The sequence below is a fragment of the Manis pentadactyla genome, chromosome 4 (genome assembly GCF_030020395.1).
Source record: "Manis pentadactyla isolate mManPen7 chromosome 4, mManPen7.hap1, whole genome shotgun sequence".
Lineage (NCBI taxonomy): Eukaryota > Metazoa > Chordata > Mammalia > Pholidota > Manidae > Manis > Manis pentadactyla.
Window position 1 is genome coordinate 20,861,670 of NC_080022.1, and position 21,235 is coordinate 20,882,904.

Consider the following 21,235-nt stretch of genomic DNA (forward strand, 5'->3'; position numbering starts at 1 on the left):
TCACCTAAACTAATATTTTAAGAATACCTCAGACCAGCTTTTACTGTCCCACCCACACACCCCTAAATTTTATAAGAAATAAAATTTAAAAGCTAGGAGAAATCAGGAGAAAGGACAGACAAAAAGCCAAGTAAATGGGAATAAACTCCCAGTGTATAGCAATGACAAACTACCCGCACTGGATCTGGAAGGGTAGGAAATTAATTCCACTGTGCCTTTTGAGTTTCTCTGTCTTCTTTCCAAATTGTCCAGTCATCATCCTAAGCTTTTAGACGAAGAACTGGGAGGGCAGAGCTGTTTAAGAGTTCAAGCTTTAATGCTATGCTTTTCGTCATGAAATGGAAACAAGATTGAACTTTTTGAGCAAAAAAAATGCCCCATGTAGTAAATGCGGGTGGAGGTATGACAAAACCACAGCAGGAAAGCAGCACACATCTCACAAAGCAGCTCTCATCTCAATCCACTCTATTTGGACTTCACACAAAAGAAGTCAGCAAGTTTCTAACCCAAGGAGTTGTCTGCTCACATATAGGACAAAATGTCACTGAGAACAGACTGGAACAAAATCAGACAGGTTTTCTGGACACCAACCTGTAAAAGGAAGGCTTCAATTCTACTATTCACATTCAAAGGCCACGTTCCTAGGTTCTGGTTTGCCTAACACAAAAAGCATGCACAAATGCAAATATCACCCCCTTCTATTTTAGAAGACAGAGCTCCTGTATTACCCAATTTGTCTGGAGATACAGGTGGATTCAAAACAAAAAAACAATAAAGAAAAAAAAACACACATACACACAACCATGCCTATTTACCTTGAATAGGGTAAGAATAATGTGCTGGGCTTGGCTGGCTTGTGGTTAACCCTGTAGTGCAGGTAAGAACACTGTGTTGACTTGGAGATGGAGTCTGAATTAAACCACTTTCAGGTTTCATACCTGGCCACAATGCACCTGAATCAGATAAATTGGACCAATTACAAACAATACACTGGGACTGAGGAGCATGGTTATGCTTTCAAATATCAGCCAGTAGGTTTAATATATAAATCTTAAAACAAAAATAAATTTGCTTGTAAGAGAAAACTACTGATTCTCCAATTCATAATATACCACAAGCAAATACCATTTCAAAGAATTGGGAAGTGGGGTCATAGAAACAAAATCTTGTCATAAACCCCAAATAGTGATAGGTATGTAAGTTCATTTCAATGGTTGGGGAAACTGACCAGGGTTCAGAAAAAAAAGCTACTGACATCCAACCAGAATATTTGTTGTAGAGAGTGCCTGATGATCATGTACAGTGATAAATCATTTATCTGCATTGTCAAGGTGGGACACATTCCACATAAGTTTAAAATTCACTTACCCATTAAACAAGCACCAAATTTTTCTAAAATGTATTAAATACTTCTCTGCCTTCTTAAGTTGGTTATTTTGTTACTTTTGTTTCTTCTGATTAGGACAGACATACCTGCTTATTTTTATAAATTAAAAACATTACAGAAGTATGTAACATGTAACTTAGAAAAAAATAAAGTCATATATAATCCCATCATCCAGACTTAAACACTATTAACAGTTTGCTGAACAGTCACTCAGATTTCTTCTATGTATTTATCACTTTTTCTCCTTTTTAATAAAAATGGGATATTGTAAATATTGTTCATACTTTGCTTCTCTGAGAGACATCTTTCCATGTTACAACATGTAAATCTACCTCATATTGATAGACATCATAGCTATTTACTTTTATTTTGATCACAATGCTCCTGAGAGACAGTCTTTCGGAAACATATTTATATCCTTTCCTGCCTTCTTAGTAAGGAGGAAATGGTGAACATACCGTTGGATTTCCTCAGGATTGTTTTTATAAAGAGCAACACTGTTGTGTTATCTACATTATTACAGAGACACCCTTAGAGGCTATTATGATATGTGAAGACATATGTGCTTAGTATCAAATAGGATTCAATTATAGTTCTATGATTTTTGGGCTCGTATATCACTTCGTCTTTTCTTTGTAATCTGTCACTTCCTGACATCTCTCTCCGACTGTGTCTCCCTTTTCATTTGCAGTAAACTGGGAAACCATAAACAAAGTTTGCTTCTATATGAGAGTCTAAGGATGTCCTTTATGAGCAAATAGTTTTTGTGGTAATTTTGGCTATGCTAAAGTCTACTTATAAAAAATTTTACTGCTGGTTGTTCACTGTGTTTTGAGTAGCTATGGCTGCTGGATCAGTGCAGTTGAAGGTGATAATCAGGTTGAAGAAGTTCATCAATCAAACATATTCCAGGTAAGAAATCAATACCAAGGTCAGCCACAGCTTCAAATTCAATATTAACTCCAAATCTGATAAGGAATTTGTAAATATAATACTTTCATAATAAATATATGCTTCACCAGGCACTGAGATATCCTAGTGCAACTCAGATCTATAAAATCTGTTGTTAAGTAAATTTAAGAATAGTAAAGGGAGATGGGAAAATCTTAAAAGGTTGACAAGAGGACATGGTAACTGCCTTGCCCAAACACTTTAAGCATTAAAGTCATATTCCTTTCTTACCTACTAAACACATGAAATGACTTATTTGAGGAGACTGAGGAATATCAACACATCTAACATGAATTAGGAGGGCTGGCCCCCCTTCTACCCTTAATTCATAATTATTTAAAAAGTCTTGTCCAGGTTAGCCAAAGATAAAGTCCTAACTATATCTGATGCTCATCAGTAAAATATTTAAGAATGTTATCTTTTAAACATTCATGATGTTAAATTTAAATATCAGTGCCATGATTCTTGGTGGCTGAGTATTTAGTATTACATTTTTTAGTAAACAAATTGTCATTTCAATGGCACAATAACTTTCAGATTTACTGTAATCAACATGATTTTTTTTTCTAAATGGGCTCTGAAGCTAAAGTATTGGATTTGTGAACATGTTTATTATTACACTGTACTAAAATAAAATACTATCTTATTAATATAGTATAACAGAATGTTTTGCTAGTCTAATTGCTTAATATATATTTTCTAAATTTCAAAATATAAAATATCTATAAACTAGCCCTTCTTATAAGATCATAAGTAGGGCAAAATATCCAAGACAAGTAGGGGAATAGCTAGTTTTGAATATTTTTGGCCAAAACCACAAAGGAGATATTTAATTATAAATAGTTTTGAAGAACAGAGGAATAAAAGACAATATGGACACTGCCTTCCACCATCACTGCAGTTCAGCTCTTTAAGCATATAAATATCTTCCTTCAAAAGGAAGTAATTCCAAGTAATAGGGTAGCATGACTAAAAGGTTTGACTGTAGAGCCTCATTGCCCACAGCGAAGACAAGACCAAATCCTCACGTCCTTACTCCTGGACCACTGCTCTATGTCTGTAGTCACAAAGCTTCTTGAGTCATTGTAAGCACCAAAGCCTGATATGGAGCAACAGCTGGTCTACCAAGCAAAGTCTTTTTCTGACCGCTGTCCTCCTGCTGCCCCACACTGGGGTCTTATCAGAAACTCTACGCAAGTTTCTCAGCACCAATATTTAACTCTCTATTGGTTAGTCACTAACCAAACTAATCTGAGTAGTTCGATTTATACAAATACGTATCAGAGTAGCAGAGCTTTACAGAATTAGTTTTGTTTGGAATTAGGTACAGGTCAATGCTAGAAAAAAAACACAAGAAAGAATACCTTAGTTTGTTGATTCAACAGCTCTTGGGTTAAGCTATTGTAAATACTAAGTAATTTAATCTGAGTGCTTTTTCTAATTATAAAATAAGTAGATGTATATTATGGAAAATTAGGAAACTACAGAAAGTTTAGAGAAAAAAAATCTCATAGTCTCACAACACAGAAAAGAAAAATACAGGCAATTCTTTCTTGCTTTTGCACAGGAATATATTAACTGAAACCTGTGCATACTAGAACCGTGTCCTTGCTTTGCATGACTCCATGGTAACTGAGATCAAATCTGTAGTGCTTATACTGTTAACATTCACATTTGTTCTTCCAAATTATTCTTTATGTACGTATTTTTAAAAAATACTAAGTTGGCATAGTATTGTTTTCAGTTTTACATTCTCCTTTTTCCAATCAATAATAAGGTATTTTCTCAAGACACTAAATATTGTTTAAGAATATGATATACAATGGTCAGTTTCCCATTCTATGGATATACTACAATTTAACATAACCTTTCAATTTAACATGTAGATTGTTTACAATCTTTTGCTATTATAAATAATGCTGCTATGAATACTTTAATAAATTTTTATGGGTATCTGTACTTAGTTTCATAGGATAAATTCCTATAAGTGAAATGACTGAAGGAAATGGTATGAACATCCATAAGGCTCTTAATACACACTGTATTACATTAAAGTTCTTTTAAAAGAAGTTAGAAAAGTGGCAGCTATGACAATATTTTATTAGCCCTAAAAATAAATGAGAACCCCTTTCCTCACACATATTCATTCATATCACTGCAAGTTAAACCTCTAATCTTCTTTCTGTCATCCAATCACATTTCTATATAGCTCTGAAAAAAACATGACCATTATTCCTTTACTTTAAAGATTACTCATAAAATATGGGCTTCCTGGATTTCCTCTAGTCTTTTCCTCTTTCTTTAAGAGGAGGAAACAAATTTCAAACTCAACTCTGATATTATCTTTTTCAAATAGACCTAAATTATAAGCACTTTCAAATTAAACAAACCTGGGTTCAATTCTAACCCCAGGCATTTACTAATTGTATGACCTCAGGCTAGTCATTTAATCCTTCTAAGCCTGTGTCCGTATCTATAAGAAGGTATAAACACTTATGCTAGGCTTACTTTTTAGGATTGTTCTGAGGATTAAATAAGACAATAATGTAACGTGTGAAGTACTTACTCTTAGCATACTGCTTGGTATAGTAAGCACTCAATAAATATGAGAAAATATTACAATAAGATTTTCCTGAAGCCCTCTTTACATCTGAAACAACACAACACACTCGCTAATCTAGTCTTAGTTGTAATAGGGCAGCCCTGAGATAACAAAATCACTAAAATCTTCACAAGGAGAAATGAAGTGTTTTATATTTGAGTGAACAGTTAAAAAAAAAGTCACATGTTAAAACATAAGAAAATGTCTTTTAAAAATAGTCACTTTAAAAAGTATTAGAAATCTTTCTTTATAATTTTCTTTATAAATTCTGAGAATATACCATATCTACTATTCATATTACCCCAACCTAAATCTCTCTCCAGTAACACTCACACATTACATAGAGTCAAAGTAAATTAATAATTATCTCCTTCTGAATTACTGAGAGAAGAACTTTTGAAACAAGCCTCTCTCACCCCAAACATTAAACAGGGATCTATTTTACAGAATTTTCTTTCTTTCTTTAATACAGGAGAATTGCTATGATCATAAAAGATACCACAATGTTTAGGACCTATGTGTATAGGGGCACTATGTTAGGTACTCCATAATTTGAATTCAGAGATGTAACAACTTTTATTTAATATGTAACAGCAAGAATGATCAACTGTTTAACAATGTCACAATGAGCTTTGGGCTTGCCAATAATGAATTTAAATCAAAACAGAGGGTGAAAAAACAATGTGAAAATATTGATTTTATACTTGTTAGCCTATTATTGGGCAACTACTGAAAAATTAGCTTTAATATACACAAAAATAAATAAACATAAACATATTCACAGAGAATTCTGCTTCCAAAAGGACTGCTCAGACTTGACTGGTTAAACGTAACAGAAATTTAAGATTTTAGCACACTGGCTGATACTGACAGGCATCAAGTCATGGAAATACAAATGGGGAAATAAGAGCATTTGTTTCTCTTCTCTCACGAAGTTATCAATTACCACTATCATTAAACACAATCCTTAATTTTTATTTCTAGAAGTTATCAGGAGCCAAGGCATCTAGCAAGTCTAAAAGTCAGAAAGCTGTCACTCTCATAAAAGACTAGCCAAGTAGACCAGCAAAAGGAGGAATGTAGAAACTCAAAACAGGTGACACTAATACATCCAGAATCTGTGGTGGTTTTGAAGATTTTTCCAATTTCCAGCTATTTTCAGTAAAGGCTACAGGGATATAATTTTATTAACATATTACATATTAAAAAATACATACTGTCTCGATTTTCTGATACCAGTTCTAGGAAACCAGGGAGAAGGCAATAAAGCCTAATGCATATATCTATCAATTTATACACACACAGAAAGATCAGCACAGATATTGTGACCAAAGAATCTCCAACTAACTTCTAGTAAATCATTTAAATTAATTTACAGTTCATATCTAAGATACCTAAGCCAAAGAACAAAACTCTCTATGCACATGACAAGCTTATACAAAATAGGGGATTTTCCCCATGCAAAGATGACTTTTTGGCTCAGCAGAGCAACAACTTATCAGTTTGGAACAGGGAGGGAGGAAAGAGAAGGGAGAAATTGACTTAAAAAAAAAAAGGCAAGAAAGGTATATTCTACCTGGATATTTAGATATCTGATTTTAGCAAGAAACTGGATGCTTCAAAATATACTTATTATGCTTAGCTAATAAGTGGGACCATGTTTTGTATAAAGTAAGTAATAATTCTTTAAAGAGTTTTCAAATACTTTAAGATTCCAAGCTTTACAGTAAAAACTTTATACCTTAGAAATAGCTAAGTTTTGATAGATACACAAATGTGTATTGAAAAGTTAAGATTTTATATTATAGGCATCAAATCTACTGTTGGGAAGTTGCACCCTCAAATTCTATCACATCTGTAACTGAGGAGGTACTTCTGCAAAGAACAACCCATCTCATCAGTTTCCTGATCAGCCATGCTTATGTTTTGGGGAAAGATCAGTTTCCCGGGGAAAAAATCAACATTCTTAGAAATTGCTTATAATATGATGACTTACCAAAAGGAGGTAGTCCATATGTTTGGGTTGCCTGAGGGTAGACAGCGTAGGGCTGAGACTGCTGTAGTGTCTGGTACTGAGTCTGCCCAGGGTAAGCAGTTTCCGAAACAGGAACTGAGAGGATATGTGCATAAGGTCTAGAAAAGTTCAAAACAAAACTTTCATGTGTGACTTATTTTAGTAACGAAAAATACAGGAAAGAGCTAACACCACTAAAATCAAAGAATCAGCAATGAGGATACTAACCTTCCAAATAAAATGTCTCTTACTCTGGTCAGAAAGTAGAACTAATTTTTCCTGTCCAGCTTCTACTATCACCTACCTAAGAAACAATTTTATGGAAAATTTAATAGTTTCAAATATCCTCCCAAGGTCCAATTGCTATGCTACAAACATCTGTGGTGTGCTATATGCAAGGCCCTATGTGAGACCCAAGGGTGGATTAAACTTGTTTATTATGCCCCATGTCTACATACAGAATAAAACCCTAAAATAACAGAAAACTGGATAGAACCGGATCTGCTCTCATTCTCCACCCAGCCCTCTGGGCAAACTAAAGTTCTGAAAGGGAAAGTGGGGCTTGGAAAAGAGGGTGGAGCTAGTAGAGAAAAGGCAAGCAACCACATTAGAAAACAGGGAGTAGGAGTGGGCCCCAATATTCCCAGGCCAAGCCTACAGAACAGGAGCCAGGTAACTAAAAAAAACCTGGGAGGTCCCAGACAGGATCAGAATCTCTCCACTCATATGTAAGCCAGAGTGTACCGATACTAGGTGGTATCAACCACATCAAGTTTAGCTAGGGATCTGAACTGAAACTTCTGGGACTTTAAACTTGCTAGTCATTTCATCCATGCAATAAAATGGTCCCATGTTTTATGCACTGAATTTTTAGATACTGGTTATTTTATTTGGTGAGTTATGTTGTACTTAGAATGTTAAGAAAGTAAGTGTTATATGCACCATGTAAGTCGTAACAATGAGATACTGGGGGTAGGAGTGTTTCAGAAGGGGAAAAGATTTTTTCAGCTTTGGGGAAAGGAAAAAGAAGGCTACAAAGAAGTGGTATTTGAACTGAGCAGTTACGATGTGCAGAAATGGGAGAGAAAGGGTGTTCCAGGAAAAGAGGAAAACTTAGGAAAAAAGGTACAGAGGAAGGAAAGCAAGGACTTCAGCTTTCAAGAAGCATAGATTATATTAAGGGAAGTATATATATATATATATATATATACACACACACATATAAAGGGAAGGAAAGTAGCAAGAGAAAGAAAGATAAACAGCAAAGACCTTGAATACCAGGCTAAAGGAGTTCAGACAAATCTGAAACAATCGGGAGTTACTGAAATTGTTGAGCAAAGAGTGACAAGATCAGAGCTCTTCTTAAAGATTAATTTGAGTTGCTTTATAAAATGCATTAGAAAGGGGAGAAACTGGAAGTAGAGCTCCAATTAAAAAACAATTTTAATGCAATAGTTCAGATAAGTGGTAAGGTCTGAATTAAGACAGAAGGGATAGCTAATGAAGTGTGTGCCCTGAATGCAGAAGGTATGCAAATATCTTTTGAATGAATTTGGACTATGCAATATATTCACATCTCAGAAGATTCTAAGAGACAGAATTTGAAGATTTCTATTCTTAGCTAGATCTGAGACCAGGAAATAGCTCAGATTGTGATTATTAGGTCACATGGGAATGACTTAAAATCTCAGTGACTTCAAATGGATTTATCTCCAGGTATGTTAAAGATCATAATATCCTTTTTCATATAGTGTCTTTATAGTTCAAAGTATTTTCTTATCTCCTTCACAATAATCTCAGAGAATAGGTTCAGAAATTTCACAAAAGAAAACCACATGAAATGACTAGCTCCAGGATGCTATTAGTGTTAATACAAGTTAGAATTTGAGAACTCATTGAGTTGCCTTTTAATTAGTTTATTTTTTAACTGATGCAAGATTCAAAAGAACAAATGGGCACCAAAAGAAGAAAAAATTGCCAGTTTTCTTTTTATAACAGTTCCATGGGTACCACTCACCTGTTACAATTTCTTTACGTATCCTGCACATAAAAATATATCCTAGTTTAATAAGCGTACTTGTCTCTATCTGTGTATGTGTAGGCTCTTTATCAATGCACAACGGTAGCTTGGTATATGCATTGTTATGCACCTACTCATCTTGGAAATGATTAACTTGGTGGATCTTAAAGGGAGATCTCACCCCCAAGAAGGCCTAAAATGTTGTCTCTTAGTGACTTCAACCCACTAACCTGTCTAACTTCAAGCCCAGTTCTACCTTGAAGACATTCCTGAAACAAGAAACTGAACATAGATTAGACTGAGAACTCCCAGTTTTGAGGCTGGCTTGAATGGTTTTTATGATCCATCAATCAAGGAAGAGGAAAGAGAGGATGATCAGAGGTCAATCAGTGATATGCTTTGATCACTAACAGTATTTTTCATTTTCAATGCCTATTCATTTAGAGTAAGCTCCTGGGTGACAGTGATCTATTCCAGGTAGCCATCTACTTTTTAAAATGATGTTACATAGACTCTGTATTTAGAGGGGAAAAAAAAAATCAGAGTAGGGACAGAAAGAACAAGAGAGGTGAGAAAAACGTTAAATATCAACTTAAATTTTGCAATGAACCTAGAGAAAAGCATATAGACTTTTGAAATAATTATTCAACTTACTTTGCAGAGTACATTTGTGAGGTATAATCATTGGATGAGCGAGGGATGTAATCGGTGCATGTCATAACTGAAAGAAAGATATCACCAAGTAAAAAGTTAGAACATCTCAAAAATGAAATGGGAAAACTGTGTATCTCACTGTATAACCTTTCAAACTAAGTAACAGAATACAGCTTGGAAATAAGAAATTTAGAAAGATTGGGCAGTAGAAAATACTTCATTCTTCTAATAATGGGTTTAAAGAATTTTAGAGACAGTAAAAGAGGCTAGAACATGGAGAATATGGAAAACTGCTGAAGGGTAGTACCAACTGATCTCTTCCTTCGCCCATAAGTTATCTAAAACCACACATGAAGCAACCTCGTAAGCTCTCAGCTGTGCTCATAGGCAAACTTAAAAAGCAAGATCCACATCTAGGAAAACACATCATATTTCAGCTTGCTCATTCTCTGGTTGCTTACTCTATTATGAGTAAAAGGCCATTAAGAATGACTTGTAGGAAGACAGATATGGGGGAAGTACCCAATTTTATTAGAAAACTAATCAGTAGCAGAAAAGATGTAAGTATGCCTCTTCACTATTTTTTCTGCTTTGTAGTGACCGATTTCAGTTTGACAAAGCAGAGACAGACCTGAGGAACTGATGTGTGCTCTAATGAACCATTAGGTAAAGAGTTTTCACAGCTAGTGTCCTCTTGACCCCGATGATTCATCTAGAATAGCTGCTGTGAAGGCCTGACCCTCAAGATGTCATCTGGGATCAGTGTTGTAAATATTCAACTCAAGTCTGACATGCAGCAGTATTTCAATCCATGTTGTAGACAGAGTTGTGTCATAAAGAGCTTTATGTACCACAAAGAGCATAAAGTACCAGACTTCTGAACTGTTCAAGAACTTCCTTTAATAAGCCAATCAGGGGAATACAGGGTTATTTCTAGGTTTTCAGCTTGAGCAACTGGAGGGAGAGGAAACCACTTCTTAAGATGGGGAAGTTTGGGAAAAGAACAGATTTGATGGGGGCTAAAGGAATAAAAGGCTTTCACACATTTTAAATAGGATTTTCCTTTCAGATATCTAAATTGAGATGTCAAAGAGGCAGTTGAATACCCCACTAAATTCAGTGGGGATGTCAGACTAGCAATATAAATGTGGAATTAATTAACAATGTATAAAATATTTAAAGGAGTACAATGGATGAGAGGATGCAGAAAGAGAAAAGATGGTGGACTAGAAACAAATTCTGAGGCCTACCAACATTCAGAGTCAGATAGAGGCAGAAGGGCCAGCAAAGGAGAAAGGTAGGAGGAAAAGTGGTGACAGGCAGGCAATGAGGAGAAAGAAATGTCCACCAGAACTAGTACTTTCAGTTCCTGAAAGTAACTAATGACCTTGACAAGAGCAATTTCATTGGAAGAGTGATGAATAGAAGCTAAATTTGAGAGGGCTGAAGAGTGAATGGAAGGTGGGAAAGCAAGTGAAGGCAACTCTTTCCAGGGGTTCCAATGGATCAAGGGACAAACAGAAGGTCTCTTACTAGCAGGAGATGTGGAGCAAAAGGAGAGTTTTGTTTACATTTTAAGATGGGAGATACTGGATCTGGTCTTTTTACTGACAGAAGAATTAAGAGAAGAATGTAATGATCATGAGTGGTACTGGGATAACGATAATACAAGGGTCCTTGGGGGTAGGTTACAGCGCACAAATAAAAGCCCTCATCTTTGACAGGAACAAGAACACTGTTTCCGTTTTGACAAGAACAAAGCAAGAAAACATGGGAACAAATACAGGCAGGTTTGAAGATTTGGTGGTGGTAGGATGCTGAGGGAGTTTCCTGTCTGAAAGCTTCTATGTGAGAAGGAGGCATCAGTGAAGGAGGAAAGGTAAATGAGCATGGGTGCTTTGAAAGGAAAAGAAGTGGTATGAAATAGTAAAAGGTAAAACTCATTAGGGAAATGTAGTAGGATTTCCAATCATGTTGGGTGCCCATTTGAGATCCCATGAGTAAAGAGTCAGCTAGGTATATAATTTATCCAATAATGTTTAGCCACTGAATGTACTTACAGAGAAAGTAGAGAGTTGAATTAAATTAGGACTGGGATTTAGCAAATAGTATGATAGGCAAAGAGTTACTGAAGGTATTTGTAAGGGAGTAATTATAATAAAGAACTGTGGAATTAATGCTGAGTAAGGGACATGAAAACAAGAGAGATATGATGGATGCTGGAAAGGTCATCTGCAGGGATATTAAAATCACCAAGAACAATAAGAGTTTATGTGGAGAAGACAATGAGTAGGAGTTCAGTCTGAAGTTAAAAAGAAAGGTAGGGGGAGGCATAAATACAGACTTCAAAGGAACTAGAGTTTTTGAAGGAAAAAAGGGAAGAGAAATGATTTGGAAGGATTAAGTAGACCCACCTTACTTCTTGGCCCTGAAGTATGTAAGGAATAGGCCTTTTTCTTGGGGATGAGTGGGACATTCAACAAACTAGAGGAGAGGCTTTTCACTGATTAGAACAATTACCCACAGAATGAACACTTTCCCATATACATCAGAATCATCTAGCTATCTTCTTGAAAATGCAGATTCCCCTCTATATTAGGTCTGCTGAAGGATAATCTCTGAAGACTGAAATTCTACATTACAAACAAGCACATCAGATGATTCTTTGGTACATTAGAAGTTCGAGAAGCAGTGGAATAGTACCTTTGAGGAAATAATATATACAACTGAAGACACAACATTTTTTTTAAGCCATACCATTTTTTAATTCATGGGAAACACATAAGGTTAAGCATAATGATCTTGAGAAGAAATATCCCCAAAGCAAATGTCTTTTTAAAAAGTGTCTTACACAAATTTATTCTTTTGAAGTGTGCAGTAAAATATGGAAGGGCATAGCTATTTAATTTCAGAGAGCTCTATTTGTCTTATGGAAGCAATTAGGGGAATAGAGGGCATGCTGAGAGCTTCCATCTCCACAGGAAAAAAACAGCATTCTACAAATGTTTGTCTAAGGCGTGAATATAAATTTCTATAGGAGACTGAGGGTTGGTAAATGGAAGGTGTATCTTACTGAGCTGTCTCTCCCTCAGGGCCTAGTATCAATCTTGGGCTCTCAGGGGACCTCTTTTCTTTTTTGGCCTAGACTGATAGCTAGAATCATTTGGTTATTAGAAAGGTGGAAAAATACCAGGCCCTTTGGAGGGGCAGTCAGAGGTTGGCTGCCAAACGTTCCTAATTTTGAGTCAGGCATTCTTACCTTTGGAACATCCAACCTCAGAACAAAAATAAAATCACCAAGTGTGACTCCTTGGGTAAGTGGACTCCATGTTATTTTGTTTCCTCAGCTGGTATGTCAATAAAGCTTACAGGAGAGCACACAGACACATTCAAGGGAAGGGAAGGCTCTGGATACTCTGGGACAAGCAAGGCAATCAGTGAAAACCAATTATAAAAGAACAGCATCACCTGGTTATAGGAATACCTGTTCCGTCATGCACAAACTATGGTACTTACTTTCCTCTGACATGGTAAGGTTTGAAGCAAGGCTGGAAGTTTCAGGTTTCTGGTCACTGACTTCGGGGCTGCTTACTTGACTGGGAGACCAAAATAAATAGGTTAGCCCCTGAATGATTTGCTGCACTGCTAGAAGTGATTAAATCAAACCTATTTTTTGCCAGGCTATACAATTAAGAGGCAAAGTAAGTCTTCTTCATGATAACTTTATTCTTGGTTTTTAGTAGCTTCCTGGAGAGCGAGGACCCGGGCTAGTACCCTCAACATTCCACTGTTCTTTCTCATATCCTTATACCCTTTCAGGTTTTTTGTTACTCAGAAATTCTGGCTAAGTCACAGGCAAGTCACATTTTTTTCTAAAGACTATGTGGTAAAATAAAAATTCCAAGACACCTAAAACTGCTCCATCAACTTTGTTTCCAAAGTGCCACAAGTAAGTAGGCAGATGCCTGATATCAGACAGTGGTTCTCATAACCATTTCAGAATTTTTCTCAAATTACACATCCTTGCTTCCAAGTGGGGTTCTGAACCTTGAGAAGGTTCATTCTACTATATTTTTCTTCTCCCCTGATTAAAAAAAGAAAACAATTTTTTTTGTTATTGTACCCAAGACTGAGCAACATTTTTTTTTAATCTTGTAATGAAAATTAAGAGAGATTGTGTAAGGTAAATCATGTAAACTGAGAGGACTGCTCTTTGTGGTAGACACTTTAATGTTGAGAAGATTCTCACTGAAATTCTGGAACGGAAATTAAAGTAACTTTTATCCCTCACAATGTTCTTCCTCTTCCTTCTACCTTATTTTCCATTTCAGTTATTCCCTCAATTACAAGGATCATAGTTAAAAACACAGATTCTAGAGCAAAATTGCTGGAGTTCATATTCTACTTGGCCAAAACCAGCTTTAGGACTTTAGGCAAGTCACTGAACTCTCTGTACCCCAGTTTCTTCAATTGTCAATGAGGGATAATAGTAGCAGAACTTACTGCATAAAGTTGTTATGAGGTACCAACCTCACAGGATTAATGAGTTAATATATGAAAAGTGCTTAAAACAGAGTCTAGAACATTTTAAGTACAATCTAACCAGAGCTACTATTATATTACACTTCCCTCTAGCCCAGGCATCTTCCACATTCATGTCCCCTAGGAAGAAAACTGCTTTGCTGTTCTACATTCCAGGGAAAAGTGAGGACACTGTACCAAAAGTTCCATATGTCTGGAAAGATAAGATTGACTAATAAAAGGTAAGAATAGTTTCTATACAGCAAAATTTTAAAAAGATATGTTATCCATGTAAGAAATATACAGCACCAAAAGTCTTTAAGCTGTCATTATCTTTTCTGAACAGACTCCCGATAGTGAAGTATAATATCAATAAAGCTTTTTACCCGGTATATTTTGAATGTGCAAACAATTTTTCCTCAGATATAATTAATTTTTAAAACTAATTTCCCATATGAAATTTATTTTTACCTGTTTACTCAATTGCTTGTGTTTTTAGAATTGCATTTAATGTCCTAACCAAGATGTGATTATGGGAATTGAAAGGTAAGGGTAAAATATCATACTGAGTAGTTATGTCAGTGTTTCGCAAACTGGTCTATTATAATTACCTGAATGACTGATAAGAATACAGATTTCTCGGCCCCATATCATGTTCATTTAAATAGGATTCCTAGGGGACTGGTATAAAACAGGACAAGAACTTCACATTTCTGACTACAATGACTGGTTTGTCTTCTACATGTACTTGGATAAGTCTGGGGTTCATTGTTATACCCACTGTTGAAAAACTATTTCTAGATCCTATATTTCAGAAGGTGTATTTGTATGATCTGATATACATGGACCAGCTGCTAAAATCCTAGGGTTCTGGAATCTTATGTTATAGCAAAATCCACTATATATTCAACTGAGTATCTAGAGACTAAATAGAAACAACAGCACCAAGACAGTAAAATAACTCAAGCACTTTGTTAAATTTGTTATTATATCTAGAAAAATTATATACTGTCTCAAAAAACAATTATTTTCAGTTATAGAAATACAAATTTTGCCTAACAATGTGTGCTGCTGAAAAAAAAAGATGCTCTAAAATAAAATGACTCCCCCCCAAAAAAAGAGCAAAACCAACCAAACTCCAAAAAGTGGGCATCACAAACAACTCATTCTCATTCAACAGAACTCTTGTCAATAATCAACACAATCAATCAATCAATGGATAAATAAGATGTGGTACAGACATACAATAGAATATTATTCAGCCTCAAAAAGGAAGGAAACTGTAATATGCTACAACATGGATGAACCTGGAAGGCATTACACAAAGAGAAGTAAGCCAGTCACAGAAAGACAACTACTGTATGATACAAATAATATGAGGTACTTAGAGAAGTTAAAATCATAGAGACAGGAAGAATGGTGGTGAGAAGGGAGAAATGGAGAGTTACTGTTTAATGACTAGAGTTTTAGTTTGGGAAACTAGGTGGTGGTGATAGTTGCACAACAGTGTGAATGTACTGAATGCTACTGAATTATACACTTAAAATTTCTGAAATGGTGACTTTTATGTATGTTTTATCAAATAAAGAAACTGCTGAAGGAGAGAGAAGGTATAATTACAAGAAAAGATGGAGGTGATAGCTCCATAGTAAACCAGAGGAGTCAGCCTTGGATAAGAGCAGGGGAATTTAACTCAGAGGAAAGGGTAGCAGAGAATATTGTAGAGAAGCAGAGAAGTGGGGAGATTTGGTGACAGACTAATGAGGTAGTTCCTATCTGTTTTTAATTTCTCTTTGAATTAGGGAGCAAGAAGCCCGACTGAATGAATAGGAACAGAGTGGAGGAAAGAGGAAGGGAGAGGGAGAAGGCAGAAGGCAAGAGGCAAGGAGGGAGGAAAAAAGGGAGGAAGGGAAAGAGGGAAGAAAGATGATTTTGGAGACAGGGAAATAAAACACACCAGAAAGGATTGTTGGACCACCAAGAATTTAAGTGCCTGTTTGAGATGTGATCATGAATGGAAACTGAAACTAATCAGCAGTTTTGTGTTTTTGTGTCACAATGTTCAGGTGATTGAGAATAAATACAGAATAGGTGGATAGCTGGGTTTAACCAGAGTTGTGGTTTTCTTAGGGAAGTATGACACAGTTGGAAAGTTACAAAATGTTTATAAGGATGTTTGTTAAAAATGTTACTGATTAAAGTAATAGATTTTATAACCTAAGCAGCCTAAGAAAGATACTCATCTTTTTGAGGGAGGGGTCCATGGTTGATAGTGAAAATGATAGATCATTGAACTGAAAGTGCTCAGTAAGACATCACATGGCTAGTGTGGCAGTAGAATAAATTTACAGGGATGTAGAATGTGGTAGTAAAGAGCAGCATTCTGGAAATTAAGATGTTAGAGGTGATACATTTACTGGTTCATATGGTTGGTGGACAAATGACAGGAGATAAGAACTGTGGAAAACTGAAAACTATGGTGTTGCGGAAGACAGAGCCTGAGGTGCACAGAAACCGCCTCTTATCTATAAGGGGAGTGGTACTAATGACCACAGCATCCCACATTCACTTAGTAATTAACATAGAATTCCTGGGGTTTTACTTAGTTCTGCTTATTCTTCCCATTTACAACACTATACATCTAACTGAAGAATATTCACCATCGTGTCTCCTACACACATGACAGGATCTGATAGAGAATATGAGTTCAGTTCATATTGTTGAATAAATAATGAATGAACAACAACAAAAAAATCAGCACTTACATATGTTTAAAGAAAGAATATTTGGAGGGAAATTTTCATCTTAAACCACATAATTTCAAAATGTGAAGACTGATGCTAAAATCCAAAAAGAGTGTAGTCACCTCAAATCATGCCCATATACTAATCAGGATTTGAAAAAAAAAAAAAATTCAACCTTACATACCTCAAAGTTTGCTCTCCTGATTCCTGCATCTTGGCTTTTTTCACCTGTAAAAATAAACACACAAAGGTGTCAATGGAGTCATCTGAGTTTGAAATCATCTAGCCACTCAAATGGCAGGCTAATATTAACTAGTAAGTTACGAGGCAGCTATTTCATTTTGCTTTGATCAGATTTATTTAATTAATAACCCTTGTTATATTTTAGAATTAAATATAACATGGCATTTTTTTTTTCTTTAATGAAAAAAGTGTTTTTCAGATTCAAGGCAAAATGTTTACCAGGATTTTTACTCAAGATAGAATGTTTAACAGGATAAAGTATCCAAACCTGGATACCAACTAGTTCATTTTAAATTTTAGCAGATACATAAATTACTCACATGACAAGAAAATACAACTACCTATTGCTGTGATGATGAAATTTAAAGAGAAAGAGCTGTTTATGAAAGACAAAGTATTATACAATTGTTAAATTTTAGTGTTATCATAGACATCAAGAACAAAGTTGAATCCCTAAAATAGACAGGACTAAGAAATACCACTTTATAGGTAAGAAAACTATGTTGTGCATCTCAAATGTCATTCCAGGATTGTTCTATGATGACTTATAAGTACATAATTATAGTGGCTCCTAAGTTCTGACAAGAGGCTAAATCATACTAGTGCTACTCTTGGGAATAATAAATTCAGAAGTCTGCATGAAGACTATAAAAAGGAAGGATTTTAACCATCACTGTCCAACAAAAAAAAGCTTATCATTCTGTTTACTAAAAAGTCATATGCTATATTTTATAAGGGGTTAAGGGCTTGATCATAACCTAGATTAAATTTCACATCCATTTAATACCATTTTCTTTGACCATGCGTACCAACAGCCATCTATTATTAATTTGACTCAAGCACTTTGTATAAGGCAAGTATGTAAAGAGAGTTAACATCCCAAATTACTATAAAGGTAAACATCTGTGGCAGAGACAATGCCTGTTCTACCACTGCATATTGGGTATGACTGTGATAGGAGGTAAAAAATGTGTTTTTTAAGTTCGCAGGCTACCAGTCCCATAGAAGTCACATCCAGACTTAGTAGCAACTATTGGGTATCAGATCCTGTATCTGATCTGGATGCAGTGACTGACAGAATTTGCAGCTGTTTCTCTTAAGTTGGTTGTGTGGGGGAATGGAGATATGTATTGTTCTTCATGTATGAAAAATTAAACAGGTAAACCAAAGGGGAGATTATGGTAGAGTCACCAAAAAATTATCAGTAGTCCTTTCTCGCTTCCTACACACACAGGATGCTATAGACTAAATGTCCGTGTCCCCCTCCACAACTCATATTTTAAAGCCTAATTCCCAATGTGATGGTATGTAGAGACAGGACTTTTGGGAGGTGATTAGGTCATGAGGGTGGAACCCTCATGAATGGGATTAGTGCCCTTATAAAAGAGACCTCCCTTGCCCTTTCAACCATGTGAGTACACAGCAGAAAGATGGCCATCTATGAACCAGGAAGCAAGCCCTTACCATATATCACATCTGCCAATGCCTTGATCAATCTTGCACTTCCTAGCCTCTAGAACTGTGAGAAATAAATTTCTGTTACTTATAAGCTACCCAGTCTACAGTATTTTGTTATAGCAGCCCAGATGGACTAAGACACAGAATTATTCTATTTTCCAGCCCTCCTTGATGTTAGATTGGAGCCATATAAGCCATTTAAAACTAGCTCTTTAAAACATTCTGTATTATCATTCAACCCTCTCTTTCCTTTCTCTGGCTACCATGGAGGCCACAAGTTGAAGATAATGGCATCACAAGATAAAAGCAGCCTATAGGGAGAACTGGTCCAGGAAAGCTAACAATCCACATGAAACTAATATGAGAGATAAATACAATTCTTTTGTGTTAAACTACTGAGACAATGAGTTGTAAATAATTTTATGTTATCAAAAGCAACCTTCTAAAAAATGCAAGAGTCCAGTCCATAGACTGGGGGAATCTTCTCTCTGATAATTACACAGCTTCTAGCCTGAAGATAAGAATGTAAAGATTAGCACTGGGTCAAATAATAATACCTTCATACTGCAATTTACGCAATGGGAGTCCTGGAAGAAATAAGACTAAGTCAATATATTTACCCTTAATACCTTAGTTTAAATATCAGGTATTCTCTCCAGCTGTCATGTAGATATTTGATCTATTTATATCCTAAATCTTTAAGCAATCAATAAAAATGTTGAGTGTTCTTAGAGAAAATATATAATAGCTCCTGGTGATTGTCATATTCTTTTCTAAGTGCCCATAGTGGTCTGTTTAAAATCTGTTTTATGCTGTTATTAATTAGCATTGAATTAGTACAAGTCTTTATTTCCAGCACCTAATTCTTCCCTCCCACTGCCTTTGAATAAATAAATAAATAAATAAATAAATAAATAAATAAATAAATAAATAAATAAATAAATAAAGGGAGAAATGTGGGATCCACATATAAATCAAGTATAAAAATCAAACGAATATTCATATTTGACCTGTTTATAGTTCATAATGCGTGATCAAAACCGAAAGTTTCTGTGATGACTGCCCTTGTACTGTTCACCATGTAACTTATTCACTATGTAAGAATTTGTTCACCATGTAAGAACTTGTTCGTTATGCTTCAGAAGATTGGAGACTGACGAAAATTAGGCTTGGGGTGGATTAATGATTGTGCATTGAGCATTGACTCCCCTATACAGAATTCTATTGTTGTTAACAACCATTTGATCAATAAATATGAGAGATGCCCTCTCAAAAAAAATAAATAAATAAAAATAAAAAATAAAATTAAAAAAAAAAGAGAGCAACATCTGTTTACATTCTCTTTCAAACATTTCTCATTCTGTGTTTTCACAGAGAAATTCAAACATTTCTCAAACATGTTCTCATTTCAGATGATGAACACTGGTTTGGCAATCATGTTTTTAAGTTTTAGTTCTATGGGATAAAACTTCTATGAGTCTGGAGGATTAGAACTCATTTGAAATGACTTAGGTACTTGCTCACAAATGTATTTTGAATAAAATACATTTTTCAAAGTTCAGCTATGCCAACCTTTACAGGTTGAAGAGTATTGTCTTTGATAGAGAAGACAAAAAAAGGAAAAAAGAAATTGGGGGTTGAGTCAAGTCATTCTTCCTTTGCTACTTGCTATAGTTCTTTCCTCTCCTTACCATCCAAGCCCAAAACACAATTTTTAAGGTCCTTTTTATTATTCGCAAGAATGTTTCCCAAGCTTCACCCTTTTTTTATATTTTAGCCTAGAGTACATTATGGTTGTAAGCATTACCATCTCTTCTCTACAGTATTACTAATTTCATTTAAAACTTAAATACAGAGGGCACACATGCTTCTATTTTTAAAAATCCAAACCATACAGATATGGATAAAATAGATATAAAAGACCTTATTTTGCCCCACCATTTCCATGAAATAATCAGTATTGAGTATGGTATATATTCTTCTAAAAATTTTTCTTACGCATACATGTCCTTTTAAAACTTGAGTTCAGAGAGCACCCCTGATAGCCATAAAAGAGTTTTTACCTGCTTTCAGTTTGCCAGTAACACTCTTGGTTTATCCCCAAACCAGGTCTGGTTAGTGTACCCTTTTACTCTTCCAAAGAGCTCCATTTTGAACAATAATATGAACTGCTTCAGAGTATTTGAAAAAGATGAAGACTGGGGAAAAGACTGAGTGATTTCAAGGTAAGTGGTGACCACAGAGAGAACCACTTCTGACTGCAGAGGATTGAGGACTGACTGGAAATAAGAAAAAGTGAAAGATAGAGCCCAAGTCTAGGATTTATGCTGCCCTGTAAACAATGACATGAACAAATCTCTAGGGCAAGTTAGTAGTAGAGAAACAGGAGAAAGATAATTCTGTAGGAAGAAGAGGAGGGATAAAATAACTCGAATAATAATGCCCATCATTAACATCTCTCTATAGAAAGGTAATAGTAGGGTTAAAAATCTTGGCTTTATCTATCATCATCAACTTGGGATAGAACCCTTCTTTCCACTCAAATTTCAGAACTCTACTACAGCCTGTGAAAATTTGTTTTCATCCTCAAAGTCAGACATTTACACTTATTATTCTAATTATTTGTAACAGTTAATAAGTG

General features: G+C 35.4%; 1 protein-coding gene across 3 annotated transcripts in view; it reads right to left on the reverse strand.

Annotated features, from left to right (window-relative positions):
• The window catches only part of EYA3 (EYA transcriptional coactivator and phosphatase 3), a 99,738-nt gene that overhangs the window by 47,479 nt on the left and 31,024 nt on the right, over nucleotides 1-21,235 (reverse strand). For 2 of the 3 annotated variants that reach the window (XM_036914961.2, XM_036914959.2), the window contains exons 4-8: nucleotides 17,078-17,121; nucleotides 13,145-13,224; nucleotides 9,629-9,695; nucleotides 6,937-7,073; nucleotides 816-953 (exon numbers count right to left, since the gene is read on the reverse strand). In XM_036914961.2, the coding sequence (XP_036770856.1) occupies nucleotides 816-953; nucleotides 6,937-7,073; nucleotides 9,629-9,695; nucleotides 13,145-13,224; nucleotides 17,078-17,121 (466 nt within the window). The remainder of the gene's footprint in view (nucleotides 1-815; nucleotides 954-6,936; nucleotides 7,074-9,628; nucleotides 9,696-13,144; nucleotides 13,225-17,077; nucleotides 17,122-21,235) is intronic. The other variant, XM_036914962.2, reaches the window with a different exon arrangement.